Below are 16,253 nucleotides of genomic sequence, written 5' to 3'. Positions count from 1 at the left end.
CCCCCCCGCCCCGCGCCCAGGCGTCCCGGCGGCGGCGAGCTGGGAACCGGGAGCCGAGGACCGGCTGCCCCGCTGCCTCCCGCTGCTCCATGGCCCCGGCCGCGGCGGCGGAGCCCAGCGCCCGCCGCCCCCGGGGGAGCGGCCCCGGCGGGAGGCGAACGGCTCGGCGGCCGCCGGTGAGTGCGGGATAGGGGGGTGATCGGGAGGGGAGTCCCGGAGTGGGGGGACCCACGCGGATCCACGGGCACGGCACCGGCTGTACACACGCACATCAAGCCCGGGCACAGCGAGCCCGCAGCGGGATGCACAACGGGCACCCACGGACACGGGGCACCCGCAGATTAGTTGCACCCACGGACACAAACACGCTCCCACAGACACCAGAAACACGCAGACACAGCACATGGACACACACATGCGGCCTGCAGGCGCACACTCGCATGCACACTCTGACACAGACGTGCACGGACACTCGTGTGCGAGCCCACGCACGGGCACACGCACCCTTGCATGGCCAGAAACCGGGACCTGGGGAGGATCTGGCCGTAGTATCCAAACCCCAGCACTTCTTGCAGTTCCCCGAGGCTCCTCGCACGGGGTGAGGCGAGGAGCACTCATGCAGGATTTGGTGTAGACACTCGAGAGAGGAGAAGTGGGTGGAAATTATCCCGGTAGCTCCTGGAGTTTGGGATCGGGAGGGTCTTTTTGCACAAGGGGCTCAGCTTTACAGCTTGGAGGAGGGGAACAACCGCAGCCAGACCCACAGCTCCTGTCTCGTTTCCAGGTGGGTTTTAATTCTTATTCACAAAATCGGGGAGACGAGTCTTTTGCAGGGTAAAGATTAGAAGAGATGAAAGGTTTAAAACGCGGGAGGCAAGAGTAATCCCAGCTGGGAATAGGGCTGGGAACTTCATTGCTTGCAGGCAGAGTGCGATGTGGGTCCCTGGAGTGGGAGGAGATGGGTTTTATGTGTTTGACCCACTGGAGAACTTGGGCCATGCCTGGGAGCAGGGAGAACTTGGCAGCCCCTTCCCTCCCTCCCTTCACACTGGCAGGGATTTTTCAAAGGAGCAGCAGCGAAGGTGCCAAATTCAGAAAGAGTTTGGTCCTAATCTAATTCCCTGGAAATCCCAACCTACGGCTTTTTTTTTTTTTTCTCCCTCTCTTTCCTTTTCTCTTGGCCATGAGGATTTGCAAGGTGCTCTGGTGCAGGCTGCACGCCTGGGGTGCCCAGCCACCCTGCACCGCTTCCCAGAGGCAGGAATTCTCCTAGGAAATCCCCCCGAGCTCCCCACTCCTCCTCCTCCTCCAAGCAAGCAAAAAGCTGCATTAGAAATCCACTTTCTGTTTAAATTTAGATGCCTGCATTATCTTGAATTTGGATTTATTAATTATTTGCATCTGGTTCATATAAAAAAAAGTTGAGCAATGCAGATGTCCTGATTTCAGCATCAGCTTGGAGGAGAAACATGAACTTTGTTGACGTTTCTATTGTCTCCTTAAACAATGGCCCGTCAGAAGGGGCTTGGAATGACAATCCCCTTCGTGGGGGTCTGACATGAGTTGAGCATCCACCCAACTTGTGTGATCTCCTCACGATGGGTAACTGCAGCTCATTTCCCAGCTGTGGAGATTAGTCTAATTAGTAGAGCAAATCTGAGTAAGGCAAGCTCTTGTAATTAGTAATCAGTTGGATGTTTCCACGCACTTTCTTTGCCTGAGGGCTAGAGAGGAGTTGAGCGGTTGTCCCCGTTTTGGGAGCAGAGAGGACTTTGGAGGTGTCAAGGTGAAGAGGACTGGTGTTACTGGTGGCACTGGTGACTCTCCCCGCTCCTGGGCATTGCTGCATCCCGTTCGCCGATCGGGACCGTCTCTCCTGGGGAAGCCCATCAAGCGCAGGGCAGAAAGCAAAGGGACAGACCCGTCTGTGTCCCCAAACCACCCGAGCACCGTCTGTCCCCATAGCCTGCTGTCCTGGCTCGTGTTCCGAGTGACAGTGGTGGCCCCGGAGGCTCCTGGCTGCTGTCTGGGACGTGTGGCCTGAAGTTGGGAAGGTGCTTCTCCACAGCTCAGCCAGGCGTGGGGGTGACGTCCCCATCAGTCAGTGCTTAGGGGAGGTGGTCGTGTGTTAACATCTCATCTGTCCTGTCCTTTGCCTGGGGAAACTGAGGTCTCGGCTGCTGCAGAGAGAGAAATGAGGGATGTTTCAGACTGATGAGCCTTTGGGCCAAGGGCAGAGGGTAAATTGTCACACCTGGGGTGTCCTGTGCTGCAGCAAAGGTGAAAATGGATCACAACCTCCACTAAAAAGCCGATGTGAGACCCTCCAGCCCAGGACCAGAAGGTGGTTCCTGCTGGGAAGATTAATCCTTCCCACACCCTGATAATTAGAGTTACTGGGTTTATGTAAAAGCTTCTATGAGAGAACTTAATTAATTATGATTGATTAATGAGTGTCACCGGCCAAAGCCGAAGCTGGAGGGACAGATTTTGTCACCATGTTGGGAACACGCTTGTGCTGGGGTCACGGCAGGGAAATTTACCCCTCGGGACTGAGCCCAGATGGGGCTTTGCTGGTGGGTGCTGGGACGCTGACAGAGTTTTCTTCTGCTGGGACAGACCCAGAAAGATGCCCGGTGGCTTTTTATCTCATTTCTTCTGTCTGGTCACCTTTAATATGTAGCCAAAGGGAGAAATTTGAAGTGGACTGAGAAAAATAGAGATGGAGGCGGCACCACACGGGCCTCAAAGCACCCCGAGCATCCAGGATGACGGATGCTCCACATGCCGGGACCGATGCTGCTCTCCCGCCGGCTTCATCCCTCCTGCAGCCAGGGTGGGAGGCGAGATGGGGAGGGGGGGGCTGGCACTGGGGTGCTGCTCCATGCAATCCCCTCCCTGCCCCGTGCCGGGGGTGGCGTTGGAGGTTAGGCTGAAAAAGGGAGTTATTTTTAAGCGTCTCCTCTCAGCACAGACTGTTATTACCATTCTCTGTACTGTCCCCGGTGGGTGGGGAAGCCAGGGCGGGCTCTCGCAGCTCCCCATGTCCTCACACCCGTAATGTCTCATCTGCCTGGGTCCCCCTTCCCTGCAGAGAGGGGATTTGGGGGAGCTCAGCCACCACGGGCTTGGGCATCTCAGCAGTTGAAAAGCGATTTAAACGATTTAATTTTTTGCCAGCGTGTGGCTGTTGGGCGTGCTGCGGGCTCCTGGGGAGGAGGATGTTTTGGGTGAGACCTGTCCCCACCATGGCTGCTCTGAACCCTGGGAATGTCCCTGTGTGGTGACAGGGGCTCCCTGGGGGCTTTGGGTGAGGTGGGGGGGTCTGTGCTGTACCTTGGCGCTTTGGGGGTCTCACCCATCACCACAGCCTTTAGACACACTGTGGGATTTGCTGACTGATCTGGCAATGAATTTCAAAATCAGTTTATTCCCAAAGTCAGGAGGGCGGCTTTAAAGTTGTGATATTTTAGGAGAAGAAAAGGCAAAATGAGGGGTTTTCTGTCTGTCAGGCATTGCTTGAGTGCTCAGTACAGCCTGAGCAGTTCGTGTGCCGGTCCCTGGGGTGATGCACTGCAGATGGGATGTGCAGAAGATCCGTGAGATGGGATCCTGGGTACAGGATGGGACACCTGGTATGGGACAGGACCCTGGGTACAGGCTGGGACGGTGCCCTGAAGATGGGCAATGCAGGCTGGAGTGGGGCAGGACAGCAGCAATAGAAACGCTCTCCCTGGGCAGATGCCGGTTTTAAATCCCTGCTGATGTGGTGGAATCTGTCCCTCGCTGAAGCTCTTTCCAGGTGTTATCCTGGAAAAAAAATAACTGTTCAGGGGGATAAACCTGCCAGGGGAAAGCAGCTGCCCTCAGCATTCCCTGCACTTGGCCATTTTCCACGAGGTGCTTTTCTAGCTCTCCAGCCCGTCACCGAGCTGCTGGCCCCTGGCTGGCACCTCCTGGGACATGGCACTGGAGTGACACTGCCAGGCACTGGCACAGCCCTTCATCCCTCAGCCAGAGGAAGGCTTTGTGGCCAAATCTGCTTTTTGCTAGCCTGTGGCGTGCTGCAGCCTCCAGCTGATGGCACAGTTGGGTCAGGGGCAGAGCATCCCCAGGGCACCCATGGGATGCAGGGACCTGCCTGCGAGAGGGACCTGTCCCAAATTCTGCTTTACCCCCCAGCCAGCTCCGCTATTGTCGGATGCCTTGGGATTTAGTGTCAAATTTTAGGAGTGTCTGTCTGTGCAGGCCATGCGAGAGGATTGGGCTAGGAGGGTGGAGCCAGCAATACGCCTTTGTGATGGGGGGGATTAAAGAAATATTTGGGTTTATTTTAATGCCAGGCTTATTGTGGGGATTGGAAGCTTAGCTCGGAACCCGGTGGCAGAGCAGCCCTCATCTCGCTCGATAACGCTCACGGCATTTACATTTCTGTGCTGTCATTCTCCCCCAGCGGGAATCAAAACCTCCAAACTGGAGGCGCTGGGTCCTGGTGAACTGCAGCTGGAGGGAGGTGGCCGGGAGCCCTGGGCCACTGCCTGTCCCCACCAAGGCACCAGCCTGTCCCTTGCCCTGGCAGCAGCCTCGGGACCCCCAGCCCTGCCCTCCAGCTGAGCCGTGTCTAGTTCTGCTGCTCCAACATTGAATTAGTTCATTCGCGTGAGTGTCGGCGGCTGTGAGTTGCAGAATTGGATGGCAACGCTGGGTTTTATGTATTTTTTTTCATTTTTTTTAAAGAGCTTATGTAACCTTGGGGATTCTATTAATAAAAATAATGGTTTTGAACTCTGGGAACAAGCAGCCCTGGCGATGAGCAATTAAACACTCTGACTTCAGAAAGCAGACAGCTATCGGGCAGTGGGGAGATAATGGGAGAGGAGCTGGGGGCAGGAATGGTTGGGGAGGGGCCGAGGGGATTCCCTGCCTGCGGGCAGATTGTCAGCCTCTGTGTCCCCATCCCTGTGACGGGGAAAGGGAGGGAAGAGGGGAATGGAGATGGTTTAGACCCAGCCTGGGTCTGGACCATGTGGATATGGGGTGGATGGGCACCCACTGGTCCTGCTGCCCCTGTTTTTAAGAACCCCAGATCCCACAGTTTAGCCTCAGGATGTATCCAGTACAAAAATGTAGGAACAGCAGCTCGACACGGCCCAGGTGAATGTCACTCGGACCCGATGCACCGCACGGAGAGGGACCCCGGCAAGGATGCTCATGGTCCCCGCAAAGGGATGCTTGCAGTTCCCCGGCAGGGATGCTTGTGGTCCCTGCAAAGGGATGCTTATGGTCCCCAGCAGGGATGCAGCTCCACAGGGGCTCTAGGGGTTAAAGGAGATAGTGGTAGAATTGGGATTAAAGTGGCATGGCCAAGGCTCAGGACCAAAAATAGGAGGTGTCTGGTGGGTGTGTGTGTGTGTTCAGGGTGACTTTGGGGGACGTGAGCCCTGGGTGTTCACAGTTCCCCTCCACAGATGGTATCAAAGAGCCTTTGTGGGTTTTACTTATTTTAATCCCTAAGTAGCCAGCAAGGCTTCATGTGGAGGATTTGATATGAATTTAAGAGAAGCTGAACCTAAGATGGTAATGAGAGAAAGCTGGGACATAACCTAAATCAGGGCATTTGGTGGCAAAACACCGCACAGTCTTTGGGATGTGTTCAAGTGCCTGGTAGTTTCCCTGTAGTACTGAAATTTTTAAAACTAGTTTTTCCAATCAGGATGACCATTGTGTTTGATTTATTGTGTTTCCCCTTTGGCAATGTAGGATTCTCAGCTTGTTTCACAGGAAGGTTTAACACCCCACTCAGCAGTGGGCTGCGTGTTTGGGTTGTTTTTGTTTGGGACTTTTAAAATCTCCCTTATTCAAATTGTCACAGCTTGACAGCCTTGTGCCAGGAACACACTGTCATCCTGAAAGTCATATCTTTAATTCCTTCCCTCTGATGCTAATAACACCTTAAGATGATTAAGACTGGGGAAAAAAACCACTTTGTTATTTTGTTTTTTGGCTGTTGGTGATGCTGGTTGCTGGCGCTCGGTGCTCCGTTCATCTTGGGGAGTAGAACTTGAGCGCCCACCCCCCTCCTGCCATCCCTGCTGCCTGTGCCAGGGTGTTTCTCCTCGGTTTTACCTTCTGGCTTTTAATTGCTGAACATCAATGCTGCCGTGCCATCTGAACGCTCTTCTTTTGCAATGTAAGATACAGCGGCACAACGAGCCCCCTCCCGCAGCATCCCTTGGCTGGGGGCCGCCTTGCAGCGCTTGCCGGTGGCACGTCCCTGGTTTGGGACAGCACGGGCGGCGTTCCCGCGCCGGCAGCGCCGGCGGTGCCGGGGGGGCGGGCGAGGGCACGGACACGCCGTCCTGCCCACATCACCCACCAGTGCTGGGCACCCAGCTGGGCTGCAAGTACAGAGATTCCTGTCAGCATGAGGTTATTTATATTTTTTTAAAGATGTTTTTCGGTCTGGGACGTGTTCAGGGTGTGTTTTGGCTTCCCCGGGTCGCGAGGCAGCGCTTACCCCGTGCATGGCGCTGCCAGCCCAGCTGATTCTGCCCTGCCTGGCTGGTTTTGGCAGCAGCTTCGACACCTTTTTGCTCCTCTAGGAAACAAGGTACTGGATATAAAGTGCATCAAGTCTCATGAGGAACAGCTGAGGGAGCTGGGGGTTCAGCTGGAGCACAGGAGCTGAGGGGAGACCTTCTGATCTCTGACCTGCCTGAAAGGAGCTTGGAGCCGGGGGGGGTCGGGCTCTGCTCCCCAGGAACAAGCGCCAGGACCAGAGGAAACGGCCTCAAGTTGCGCCAGGGGAGGTCGAGGTTGGATCTTGGAACAATTTCTTCCCCAAAGGGCTGTGGGGCACTGGAACAGGCTGCCCAGGGCAGTGCTGGAGTCACCATCCCTGGAGGGTTGGACAGACGGACATGAGGTTCTCGGGACACGGGGCAGGGCCGGGGTGGGGGAACGGTTGGACTCGGTGATCTTGAGGGTCTCTCCCAACCAAAATGATTCCGTGATTCTGTGTCCCAGGCATCCCTGTGGTTCCCATGCTCCTGAGATCCCAGACACATGGACCCCCAGTGATGCCTCTTCACCTTTTTCTCCTCCCCACCCCACAGGAATTGCGGCTGAGCCAGAGACGATGACTGCTGAGAACACCAAAACCAATGGACCCATGCGGGAGCTGGAGACAGGGGGGACCAAACCACCAGTGCCCCCCGCTCCGCCGCGGCGCCGGGGGCGCCGGCTGCGGCGCAAATCACCACCGGAGGTCCCGGTGAAAGGGCAGCTCCGCATGCGCTCGCCGTCAGGAGCCTTTGTCATGGTGGGCATCTCGGTGGTGCTGGTGGGCATGACCATTGCCGTGGTGGGCTACTGGCCCCACCGGGGACCCGGTGGCACCGGGGCCAGCGTGGGGAACACCAGCATCGCAGGGGACATGAGGAGGGAGGCGGCCGCCGGGCGCCACGTGCCCCACAGTGAGAAGCTCAAGCTGATCGGCCCCGTCATCATGGGCATCGGGCTCTTCATCTTCATCTGCGCCAACACCATGCTGTACGAGAACAGGGACATGGAGACCCGCAGGCTGATGCAGAAGGGGCTCTACTCCATGGCGGGGGGTCTCCCCGAGGGGACCGGCCCCGAGGATGGTCATTGCCAGCGTGGGGACAGCCAACCCGTGCCCCAGGCCAACACTGAGTGCATGGAGGGTTGCTACCAGGTGGATCTCTCCTGCCAGCCCTGTCTTGGTCCTGACGGCAAGTGGTCCAACTGCTACGGCCCCAACAGGCTCCAGACCACGGCCGAGCTCCTCCGGCACCCGGCAGCGTCCCCTGCCGCCTCCCTCCTCAGCGTCCGCTCCGGCGCCTCCGCGGAGGCCAACCTCAGCCTCTCCTGCCGCGCCGGGGCCGAGTCCCTCCTCTCCTCGGCCGTCGGGGCCTTGGCGTTGCCCGTCATCAAGCTCAACAACTGTTTGCTGGACGCGGCGGCACGAGGGGCTGGCAAGAAGGCAGAGGGGGGTCCTGCTGATCCCCCTACTGAAGCACCGCAGCTCTCCCGGACTCTGCTCTCCAGGGGTGGCAACGTCACGCCCGGTGGCCAGGACCATGGTGGTGATGGCCACGTCATCGTCAACGTGGACGGCGGCTGCCCCGGTGTGGAGCTCCGCCTGGACACGCAGCTCCACACCCCGGGACACTCCAAGTCCCTGGACCTGGGCCAGCCGGGGGGGCTGCTGGTGGCCCCCATGAAGAACCGGAGCTGGCCCCGGCTGGACCACCTCAGCCTGGTGGGTTATGCCAAACTGGAAAGTGCTGGCGAGTCCTCAGACCGGCTGCTGGAGCCCAGCGAACCCCCAAGCCGGGGCGAGCCCTGACCCAGCTCCTGGGCCGTGGGGATGGAGCCGGGGGGCACGCGGGTCTGATGTCCCCACGGGCATTGGGGACTGTCCCTCATCCCAGCCCCCAGCACCCACCAGCGACCCCAGAATCCACATCCGCGAGAGGTTTGGGGTGATGTTTTTAAGCAGGTGCCAGGAGGGATGTACTGACGTGCGGCGCCAGGGGCCGACTCACCTGGGGTGGGGTGTCCTCTCCTGGCTGCCTCTCGATGACTTCCCAGTGGATGCCCTCGGCCTTACAAGCCCTTCTCCTGGTGGCTTTTCCAGAGGAGCCCTTGCTTTGGGACCCAACACAAACTGTGGGATGGGGGCAGGCAAAGCCCCACCGGCCCCCGCGGCACTTTATTTCAGCAGGGTTGGGGGGAGGGATGTTTTGGGGGGTGGTGTCCCCTTGCCAAGCCTCAACCCACTGGGAAATTTGCTTGATTGGAGCACGTAAGCCCGACAGGGCTATTAAATATTATCTCGATGCCATGCAGTCCCACCTCACCTCGTCACCTTCCCCGTGGGATGCTCGGGGTGGGCAGCGCAGTGTCCGAGGCCGTGCTGCCTGCCCCGGCTTAGCTGGAGGGTGGAAGGATGCTCTGTAACTGTGGAATATTTGCAGGATAAGGGGATAAGTTCAAGGTTTGGTTGCTTTTGTGGGTTTTTTGCAGAGCAACGATGCAGAAGGTGCCTGGGGGAGCTGCAGGCAGTGAGGTGCTGCTGCCCCCCTCCCGCTGTGCAGGCAGCTGCCAGATTAAAACAGAGTCGCTGGGGTAGAGCGATTCCCAAAGCCCGTCTGCGGGTTGGGGTTTTTTTGTGCTCATTTTGGTGGGGTGAAGGATGCAGGTACTGGGAGGATGCAGGCAAAGGGAGGGATGTGATGGGGTGGAGAGGAAGGGGTGAGTGGTGGGGCTGGTTTTCCTGGGCCCCCTTGGGTGCTGATGTGGGTTTTTTTCGTGCCTTTTGGATGCAGAACAGGAGCTGTGCCAGATGAGGCCAGGGAGCCTGGGGTGCGTGTTTAATAACAGCCCTTTGACCACCACTTTAACAGAGCTGGGGGCTGTGCAGCCCAAACAGGGATAGAGCCGACCCAAAAATGTCCCCCAAAAGGGCAAAAAGCAGAGGAAGGAGAGAGAAGGGCCAGAGCAACCACACCAAAACTCAGCAGATCCCAATTTCAAAGGTTCCAGCCCCAACCCCCCAGCTGCTCACCAAGATCAGCCGCAGCTGGGGGATGATCCTCCCACCCCACACCTGATGCTACTCAGCACATCGAGCTGGTTTGCAGCCTTTCCTTCTCCTCCTCCTTACTCCTCCCCACCCCACAGCAAGGGACTCTACCTACCCGGTAAGTCCTTCCTTAAGATTTAAAGTCCTTGGGCAGGAAAGCACTCTGTAAGCGGCCGCACACTTGTCGTACAGCCAGGGAATGCAAATGTTGGTGCATTATTTAGGGTGAGTGCTCTTGCTACAAATCTCCTTGCTCAGGTGCTGGGAAGATGAAGTGTCGGGGTTTTCCATGCCAGGGCTGAGGCTGTTGCAATGTGCACCGAGCGATAGTGCAGTGCACTGCTACGCAGTGGGGCGTGGATGTGTTTTGTGGTGCTATAAAGCTTTGTGACTTTCTGGCGAGGTATACAGGGTGTTGCTTTTGGATGCTTTATTTTAAAAAAGAGGACATAAGGGCAATGCTGAGTCCCCCTCTGCATTAATGAGCTGGTATGAAGCCAAGGGTGCCCGTCTTGATGCTTCCCGGCACCCAAGGGAGCCAGGACGGCTGGAGCTGGGGTGGGTTTGGGCTTGGTTGCTTGACTTTTTTTTTTTTTTTTTTTCTTTTTCTTTATTTTTTGGCTCTTGTGGGTTTGTAGGTGTCCTGCACAGACTTGCTGATGCCCCAGGTTCCACACATTCCTCCTGGAGACCTTATTGCGGCCTTTCTGGAATTAAAAGGGGCCTGTAAGAAAGATGGGGACAGGCTTTTAAGCAGGGCCTGTTGTGATAGGACAAGGGGTGATGGTTTTAAACTAAAAGAGGGAGATTCAGGCTGGACATGAGGAAGAAATTGCTGATACTGAGGGTGTTGCTTCTATGGAGGGTTAGGGATCAACGTGGTGCCACCAGCCCGGCTGCTGCAGGATGGGAGGTCGCTCCCTGCCTCTGGCTTTGACTTTCCTCCTGTGCTTCAGCTTCCCCAGTTGCAAAGCTCATGGCTGGGCTCAGCGTGTCCTACCTGGCCTGTTGCAAATGCAATTCCTTCCTTTCAACTCTGTTTATCCCAGACCCTAAACCACCCTGGGCTCTCCCGTCTAGATGGGATGGAGCCGGCCCTGCGCCTTGCCTGGCTCCCGCAGCGCTTCCCTGACCCCGGGGCACCGCAGTGACCCTCTGGGGACACGACTGGCTGCTCGAGCCCCAAAATGAGAAGAACGACCTAAAAATAACCTGGGCTGGAACAAGCTGGCGTTTGGATGGGAACTTTTTCCTCCCAGGGTGAATGCTTGCACCTCTGGGTCCTGGGTCGGGGTCTGAGATGGAGACCCGAAAGGGCCAGGGATGGACGACGAAGGGAAATGGCTTTTGTGGCTCCTTCCCGAAGGATGAGACCTCCGCGATGGAACCATTGCCTTTGGTGTGGGATCCAGGGGCTGCAGCTTGGGCTCGGTCCCTGGGGGCCTGCGGGCGGCTGCTGCCTCTGCTGGTGTTGGGACAAAGGGTTTGTTTTGGATTTTTTTTTATTTATTTGCATCTCTCTAGATTGCCATGGTGTTTGTTTACCTAATATTTTCCCTTGCTTGTAGCCAGGCAAAATGCCACAGGGCTCCAGGCTTGGCAGCCTTTGCAGTTTGGTGGGGCTAAAGGGGAGCGATAGGGCTCAGCCCAGCCCAGCTCTGGGCCGGGGTCTCACCACCCTCAGTGTAAAGCATTTCTTCCTCATGTCTAGCCTGATGGTGATGCTGTGGCCGCTGAGTGGGGGACTGACCACCCAAAGTGCAGCTGAGCAGCAATTTACCCATTTCTTGGCTGTTTGTCCCCAAACACGGTGTCTTCGGAGCTGCGGTTTGTGCCAGGTTGGGGCTCTTCACCCTTACCTAAAGGAGCTGGGACCCCCACGAGCCTCAGCTCCTCAAGACAGGGTTAATTAAAGGGCATTTTGGTGCAACCCTAATGGGGTCGGACACAGTGATGAGCACTGGCTTGGGGAAATAACATGATGTTTGACTCTTCCTGATTGTTTTAAGTAAATCAAGCTGCTGTGACACGTTAGGGAAAAGCAGCTCCAGTGGTGGCTGTTTCCCAGTTATCTGGGGCCAATTTCTGTGGTTTCTTTGTAATTTTTGCTTTGAGATTTAATACTTGGAGAGGCTTGGAAGTGAACTGGCCAAAGGCAGGGTGGCTGTAAGATGCAGTGACTTGTCTCTAGAGCCATTTGAATTTATGTTGCTTTTAGCATGTGAATATAGACATGTGCGTGAGCAGCAACAGGGCTGTGTAACCCTTCCTTTTCTCTCTGTTGGGGAAACTGAGGCACAGTGGATGGTACCACAGGGGGATGCTCATCCTGTCCAGTCTCCAGCCGCCCTAACTGGGCCAACTGGCTTTTGTTCTCTGTCAGCCTGGCGGCCAAGATGCACCATCAGCTTTCTGCTTGGTATTTCTGTCCCTCCAAAAGATGCTGCAGCCAGAACAAAAATGAGACAGGACAAAAAAAAAAAAAAAAAAAAGCCAGTTTGGACCATGTTCCTGCTCCAGTTCAATCACATTTGCTCAGGGCTGGGCGGCAGCTGCGGAGCAGAAATGCACCCGAGCTCACCTCAAATTCTGTAGCTCAAGGAGGTTTGATACTGGAAGATGATGCTTTAGGGAAAACTTAGAATCTGGGGCTCCTTTTTAGCCCTTTCTGGTCCCACTGGCTCTGCTGGGGATGCACTTGGGAACTGACAGGCCTGACTGAGGTCAGAAAAAGCAAACTGTCACAAAGCCAGGCTGGGGAGAGACAGGAATAAAAAAGCCTTCAGGGCCCAGGAGACAGTTTTGTTTGAAAATTTATTGAAAAATGCAATACAAGAAGCAATACCGAACACTTATGTCTAAACGCTATGGCACCTTTCCCTTTGATTTACTATGAAAGTTCAAAATAAGAGCTCCCATCACTAGTCAATCTATAAAGATTCGTGAGTTTTAAAAGTTCCTATTTTTATAAAGAAGAATGTAAACAGCTAGCCTAGACAATTCACAATTGCCTTAAAAAAATTGTACAAAGCTCCTTCATATTCTCAACTAAATTATTTTTTTTGTTGTTTACAAGTTTCATCTCTAAGGCTGGGACACTACCACCTCTTAAGGTAATTGTACAATTAGAAGAAAAATCAGCAAACCACAGTTTATGAAAACCAGAAAGCAGTCAGTCCTTTGCTAACACATCTGTGTTGGTCAGCGACTGCTATTTGGCAACCGGAGCTGCTGTTCCAGTTTAATGGAGGAGAACGCAAGCTCCTTGCCTTCCTTTCTATAAAAACATTCATTCATATATAAATAGCTTCCATATAATGTATATTATACAATCAAGACAGTCTCTGGGTGAATTTGTGGAGTGGGAAGAGCTGGGAACATTCATATAAATAGACATTACTTAGCTGGTTTGTCTCTAGAAATGACACAGCATGTGGAGAACCAAGGATTTAAAGACCCGTCAGCGGTGGAAGGGGCACGGGCAGCCCCGCCACAGCCCTGGCCCAGCATGGAAGAAGCTTTTTCTGCTCGTAACAACTTTTATCTTCTTCCCAGGCCGCTCCTGTCCAGCTCCCGGGCTTGATGCTGTGTCAGCTGGAGGGTCAGCAGGGTGATGGCAACACTTAGCGAGGCGATAACTTGTTTAAAAATACTTGTGGAGAAGCAAAAACTTAGAAGGGGGAAGTGTGAGAATGCGCAACCTGGAAACAGCCACCCAAAATCCAGGGAAAAAAAAACCACCCAGGGCCAAGATTCAGCTTCATACCACGTTCTTTTAAATTCTCCTGGCACCCAAGTGCCTTTAAGTGCTATGGGCAAACTTAGTTTATCTGGTAGAGCTCAGAAATCCTCTTAGTGCTGGCTCAGTGTGCTTGTTTGCTCCTCAGGTAGCTGCTCCAGGGTGAGAAGGAAGGACTGAGCAACAAAAAGCAAAATTCCTCGGAAAGGGCCACGGCCGGAGGGATGCTCAGCGTGACAGGCGGTTAAGGCAAGTGTTACCCAACTAAGCTGAGAACAGCGGGGACGCGGAGCTGTCACAGGCTCTGCGCTGCAGCGGAAGGAAGGAAAGGGCTGTTCAGACAGGAATAGGAAGACTTGATCTCTGCACTGCAGCTGTGGGGCCGAGGATTCCCGAAATCCCCAGCGCAGGATGCTGGTACCCAGCAGAGCATCACCGGAGGTGACCGTGCACACGGCCAGCAAAACTCAAGGAAAGTAAAAAATACAGCAGCTCCAGTGTTTCCAGCATAGTCTCCAATCAATACTGACAGCTTCATTAAAATTGCACCTGACTGTGAGAAGCTACACCAGCCCCAGTGTCTCTCAAAGGCTGTTTGCAGCCAAGTCTTTGCAGCCTGAGCTAAATCCAGTGATTCCTGAAACACACTATTCAAATTTACAATAGCAGAGAGCTTTTTTTTAATTTGCCATTTTCTTCCCATCCTTGACTGAGGAGCAGCAGCAGAGCACTCCCTGCCCTCAGCTACCAATGTGCCACACTATATATAAATATATAGATATATAAAAAAATCACAACCTCAAAGTGTACTAAAGTGTTCACAAGTATCTGGGCAGACTCTTTACAAAAGCTGCTTGGTTTTTGGTTTTGTTTTCTTTTTAAATTTAAATGCTGGAAAGAGAAACCAGGGCGTGATTAAAACATTTCCATGAAGTTCAGAAAGCAGCAGCTCAGCCCCGGGTGCTGTGGAGGGAAGCGCATCCAGCCACAGAACAGACATTTTCTGGTCATCCCCGCTGGTAAGCTCACCCTAAAGTTGCAGACACTTAGCCCTGGTGTTTCATTCCAGCAAGCCAGTTATGAAATACAGACCTTTAAGCCAGCATGGAAGAGGGGGTGGCAGCACCTTCCACATGGTTTGGCTCTATTATGACCAGCAACACCTGATACATCCTAAGATTTCTTGTTCAGCCTCTCCAAATACAGCTTACAGGCCTAGGAAGGATTGTCTAAAGGATTTAAAATTAAATGACAGTAGGATATAAGCCCTGGTAACATGTTCAGCTTTAAATAGAACTGTGAGGGGACAAAAAAAACCCCAAACAACAAGCCAACCCATGACTTACAAAAAACCCCAAACCCTAATTTAAATATCATGAACATGAACAAGTGAAGAACTACGACACCGAAAAAAAAGAGTTACTGTGAACGCTGCATAAACCTACCTTAATAGCATTCAGAGTCCAAATACCTTAAACACACACTTCTAAGGGCTTTTTAATGTAACAGCATCTAGAAAACACCAACGGGTTGGTAGCACTTGGCAGAGACACACGGGAGGAAGGCGAGGTGCTATCCCAGTCCTCTTAAAGCTCTAAAATTCACAGTATAAGATACTTGAAGCAACTTCCAGTATTCCTTACATCTATAGTCAGCTATGAAGATGTGTGCATAGGCTACACCACAAAACCCTACTTGTGTTCACACATCGGGGGCCTGAAACCCAATGGGAAGGAAATTCAGAGTGAAAGCTCAAGCTTCCTAGAGCTAAAAAAAAAAAACCAACAAAACCAAAAACAAACACACACAAAAATAATAATAATTAAAAAAAAAAAAAATCAAGAGGCAATTGGAAACGCCACACAAAACTGAAGTCTTGACTTTTTTAAACTGACTCTCCCTGCAGAAGGACCCATGGCTTTCGGAAGGCGCGTACGGATCCCGCACATGGAATATGCACCGATGTGGCTTTATCTCCGTTCTCCCTGACAAGGCGGAGGGAATAACAACTTAAACCAGCGACCCTTGGAGCCCTGTGAGGTGTGGCAGGGGCTGTAGCTGAAGAGGCTAATGCATGAGAGGGAATGCAAAATTGAAAACCTGTAAAAAATACTCAGTACAGTTAGAAATATGGCATACTTTTGTCACAATATGTATTAAAAAAAATCCAAAACCCTATATCCAATAGGATCCAGTGGAGTCTGGAAAATCCCAAGTAAAATGTCAAAGCACAACTCCTAATACATTATATGAATGTCTCTGAGCGTCAAGTCTTGTAAATCTGAGGTCTTTGTGCTCCAGGTAGTTTCTTGGTAGTTTTGCTGGTTTCTTTTTCCTGGCGTTGTGTCTGGCAGGAACGCTTCCTAGGGAGAGAAACACACGGCAAGTTAATGGCTGCAAACAGCTGGACTTCTGGGAAAGAGAGGAACCTGCTGCCCTGACACCATCGGAGAACTGAAATCAGAAGGTTAGTTGCCACCAACAGCACAAACACCCTTCAAGGACCATGTCTGAAGAGCCACAAGTTCAGGAACCCTTAGGAAACCTGTGCCATTTTTGTTAATATTCACGTTTAGAGAGTTAAAAAGCTCAACTACAATGTCTGTTAAACCACACGGTCTCTTCCCTCACTGATTTTTTTTCCATGTCCCAAAGTTCCGGTTTTGTGGGGATGAGGCAGGACACGCGCCGGGCAGCGCACGGCCCTGACTTGGGCAACACCAACATCACCGAGGTGGGGCAGGACGGGCTTTACAGAGCTCCTGGATTCCTCACGCAGCTCTTTCCAAAAACCACCAAAACTGCAGAAAAGGGACCTTTCCAGCTCAAGGGTCACCCAGCACTGACAGAGAATCATTTCGCTTGGAAAAGCCCCTCAAGATCACCGAGTCCAACCGTTCCCCC

General features: G+C 53.6%; 2 protein-coding genes across 23 annotated transcripts in view; one reads left to right on the top strand and one right to left on the bottom strand.

The window, feature by feature from the left end:
* TMEM200B (transmembrane protein 200B) lies at positions 1–13,071 on the top strand. Its single transcript, XM_065650477.1, has 2 exons — positions 1–176; positions 7,116–13,071. The coding sequence occupies exon 2, from the start codon at positions 7,139–7,141 to the stop codon at positions 8,369–8,371; it is 1,233 nt and encodes a 410-aa protein (XP_065506549.1). The 5' UTR covers positions 1–176; positions 7,116–7,138; the 3' UTR covers positions 8,372–13,071.
* EPB41 (erythrocyte membrane protein band 4.1) overlaps positions 12,406–16,253 on the bottom strand; it is an 84,027-nt gene continuing 80,179 nt past the window's right edge. For all 22 annotated transcript variants that reach the window (XM_065650474.1, XM_065650475.1, XM_065650453.1 and 19 more), the window contains one exon: positions 12,406–15,712. The gene's annotated coding sequence lies outside the window, so the exon portion shown is untranslated. The remainder of the gene's footprint in view (positions 15,713–16,253) is intronic.

The sequence above is a fragment of the Caloenas nicobarica genome, chromosome 23, assembly GCF_036013445.1.
Source record: "Caloenas nicobarica isolate bCalNic1 chromosome 23, bCalNic1.hap1, whole genome shotgun sequence".
Classification (NCBI taxonomy): Eukaryota; Metazoa; Chordata; class Aves; order Columbiformes; family Columbidae; genus Caloenas; species Caloenas nicobarica.
Note: the sequence above shows the minus strand (reverse complement) of the source record. Positions and strands in the feature narration are given on the sequence as shown.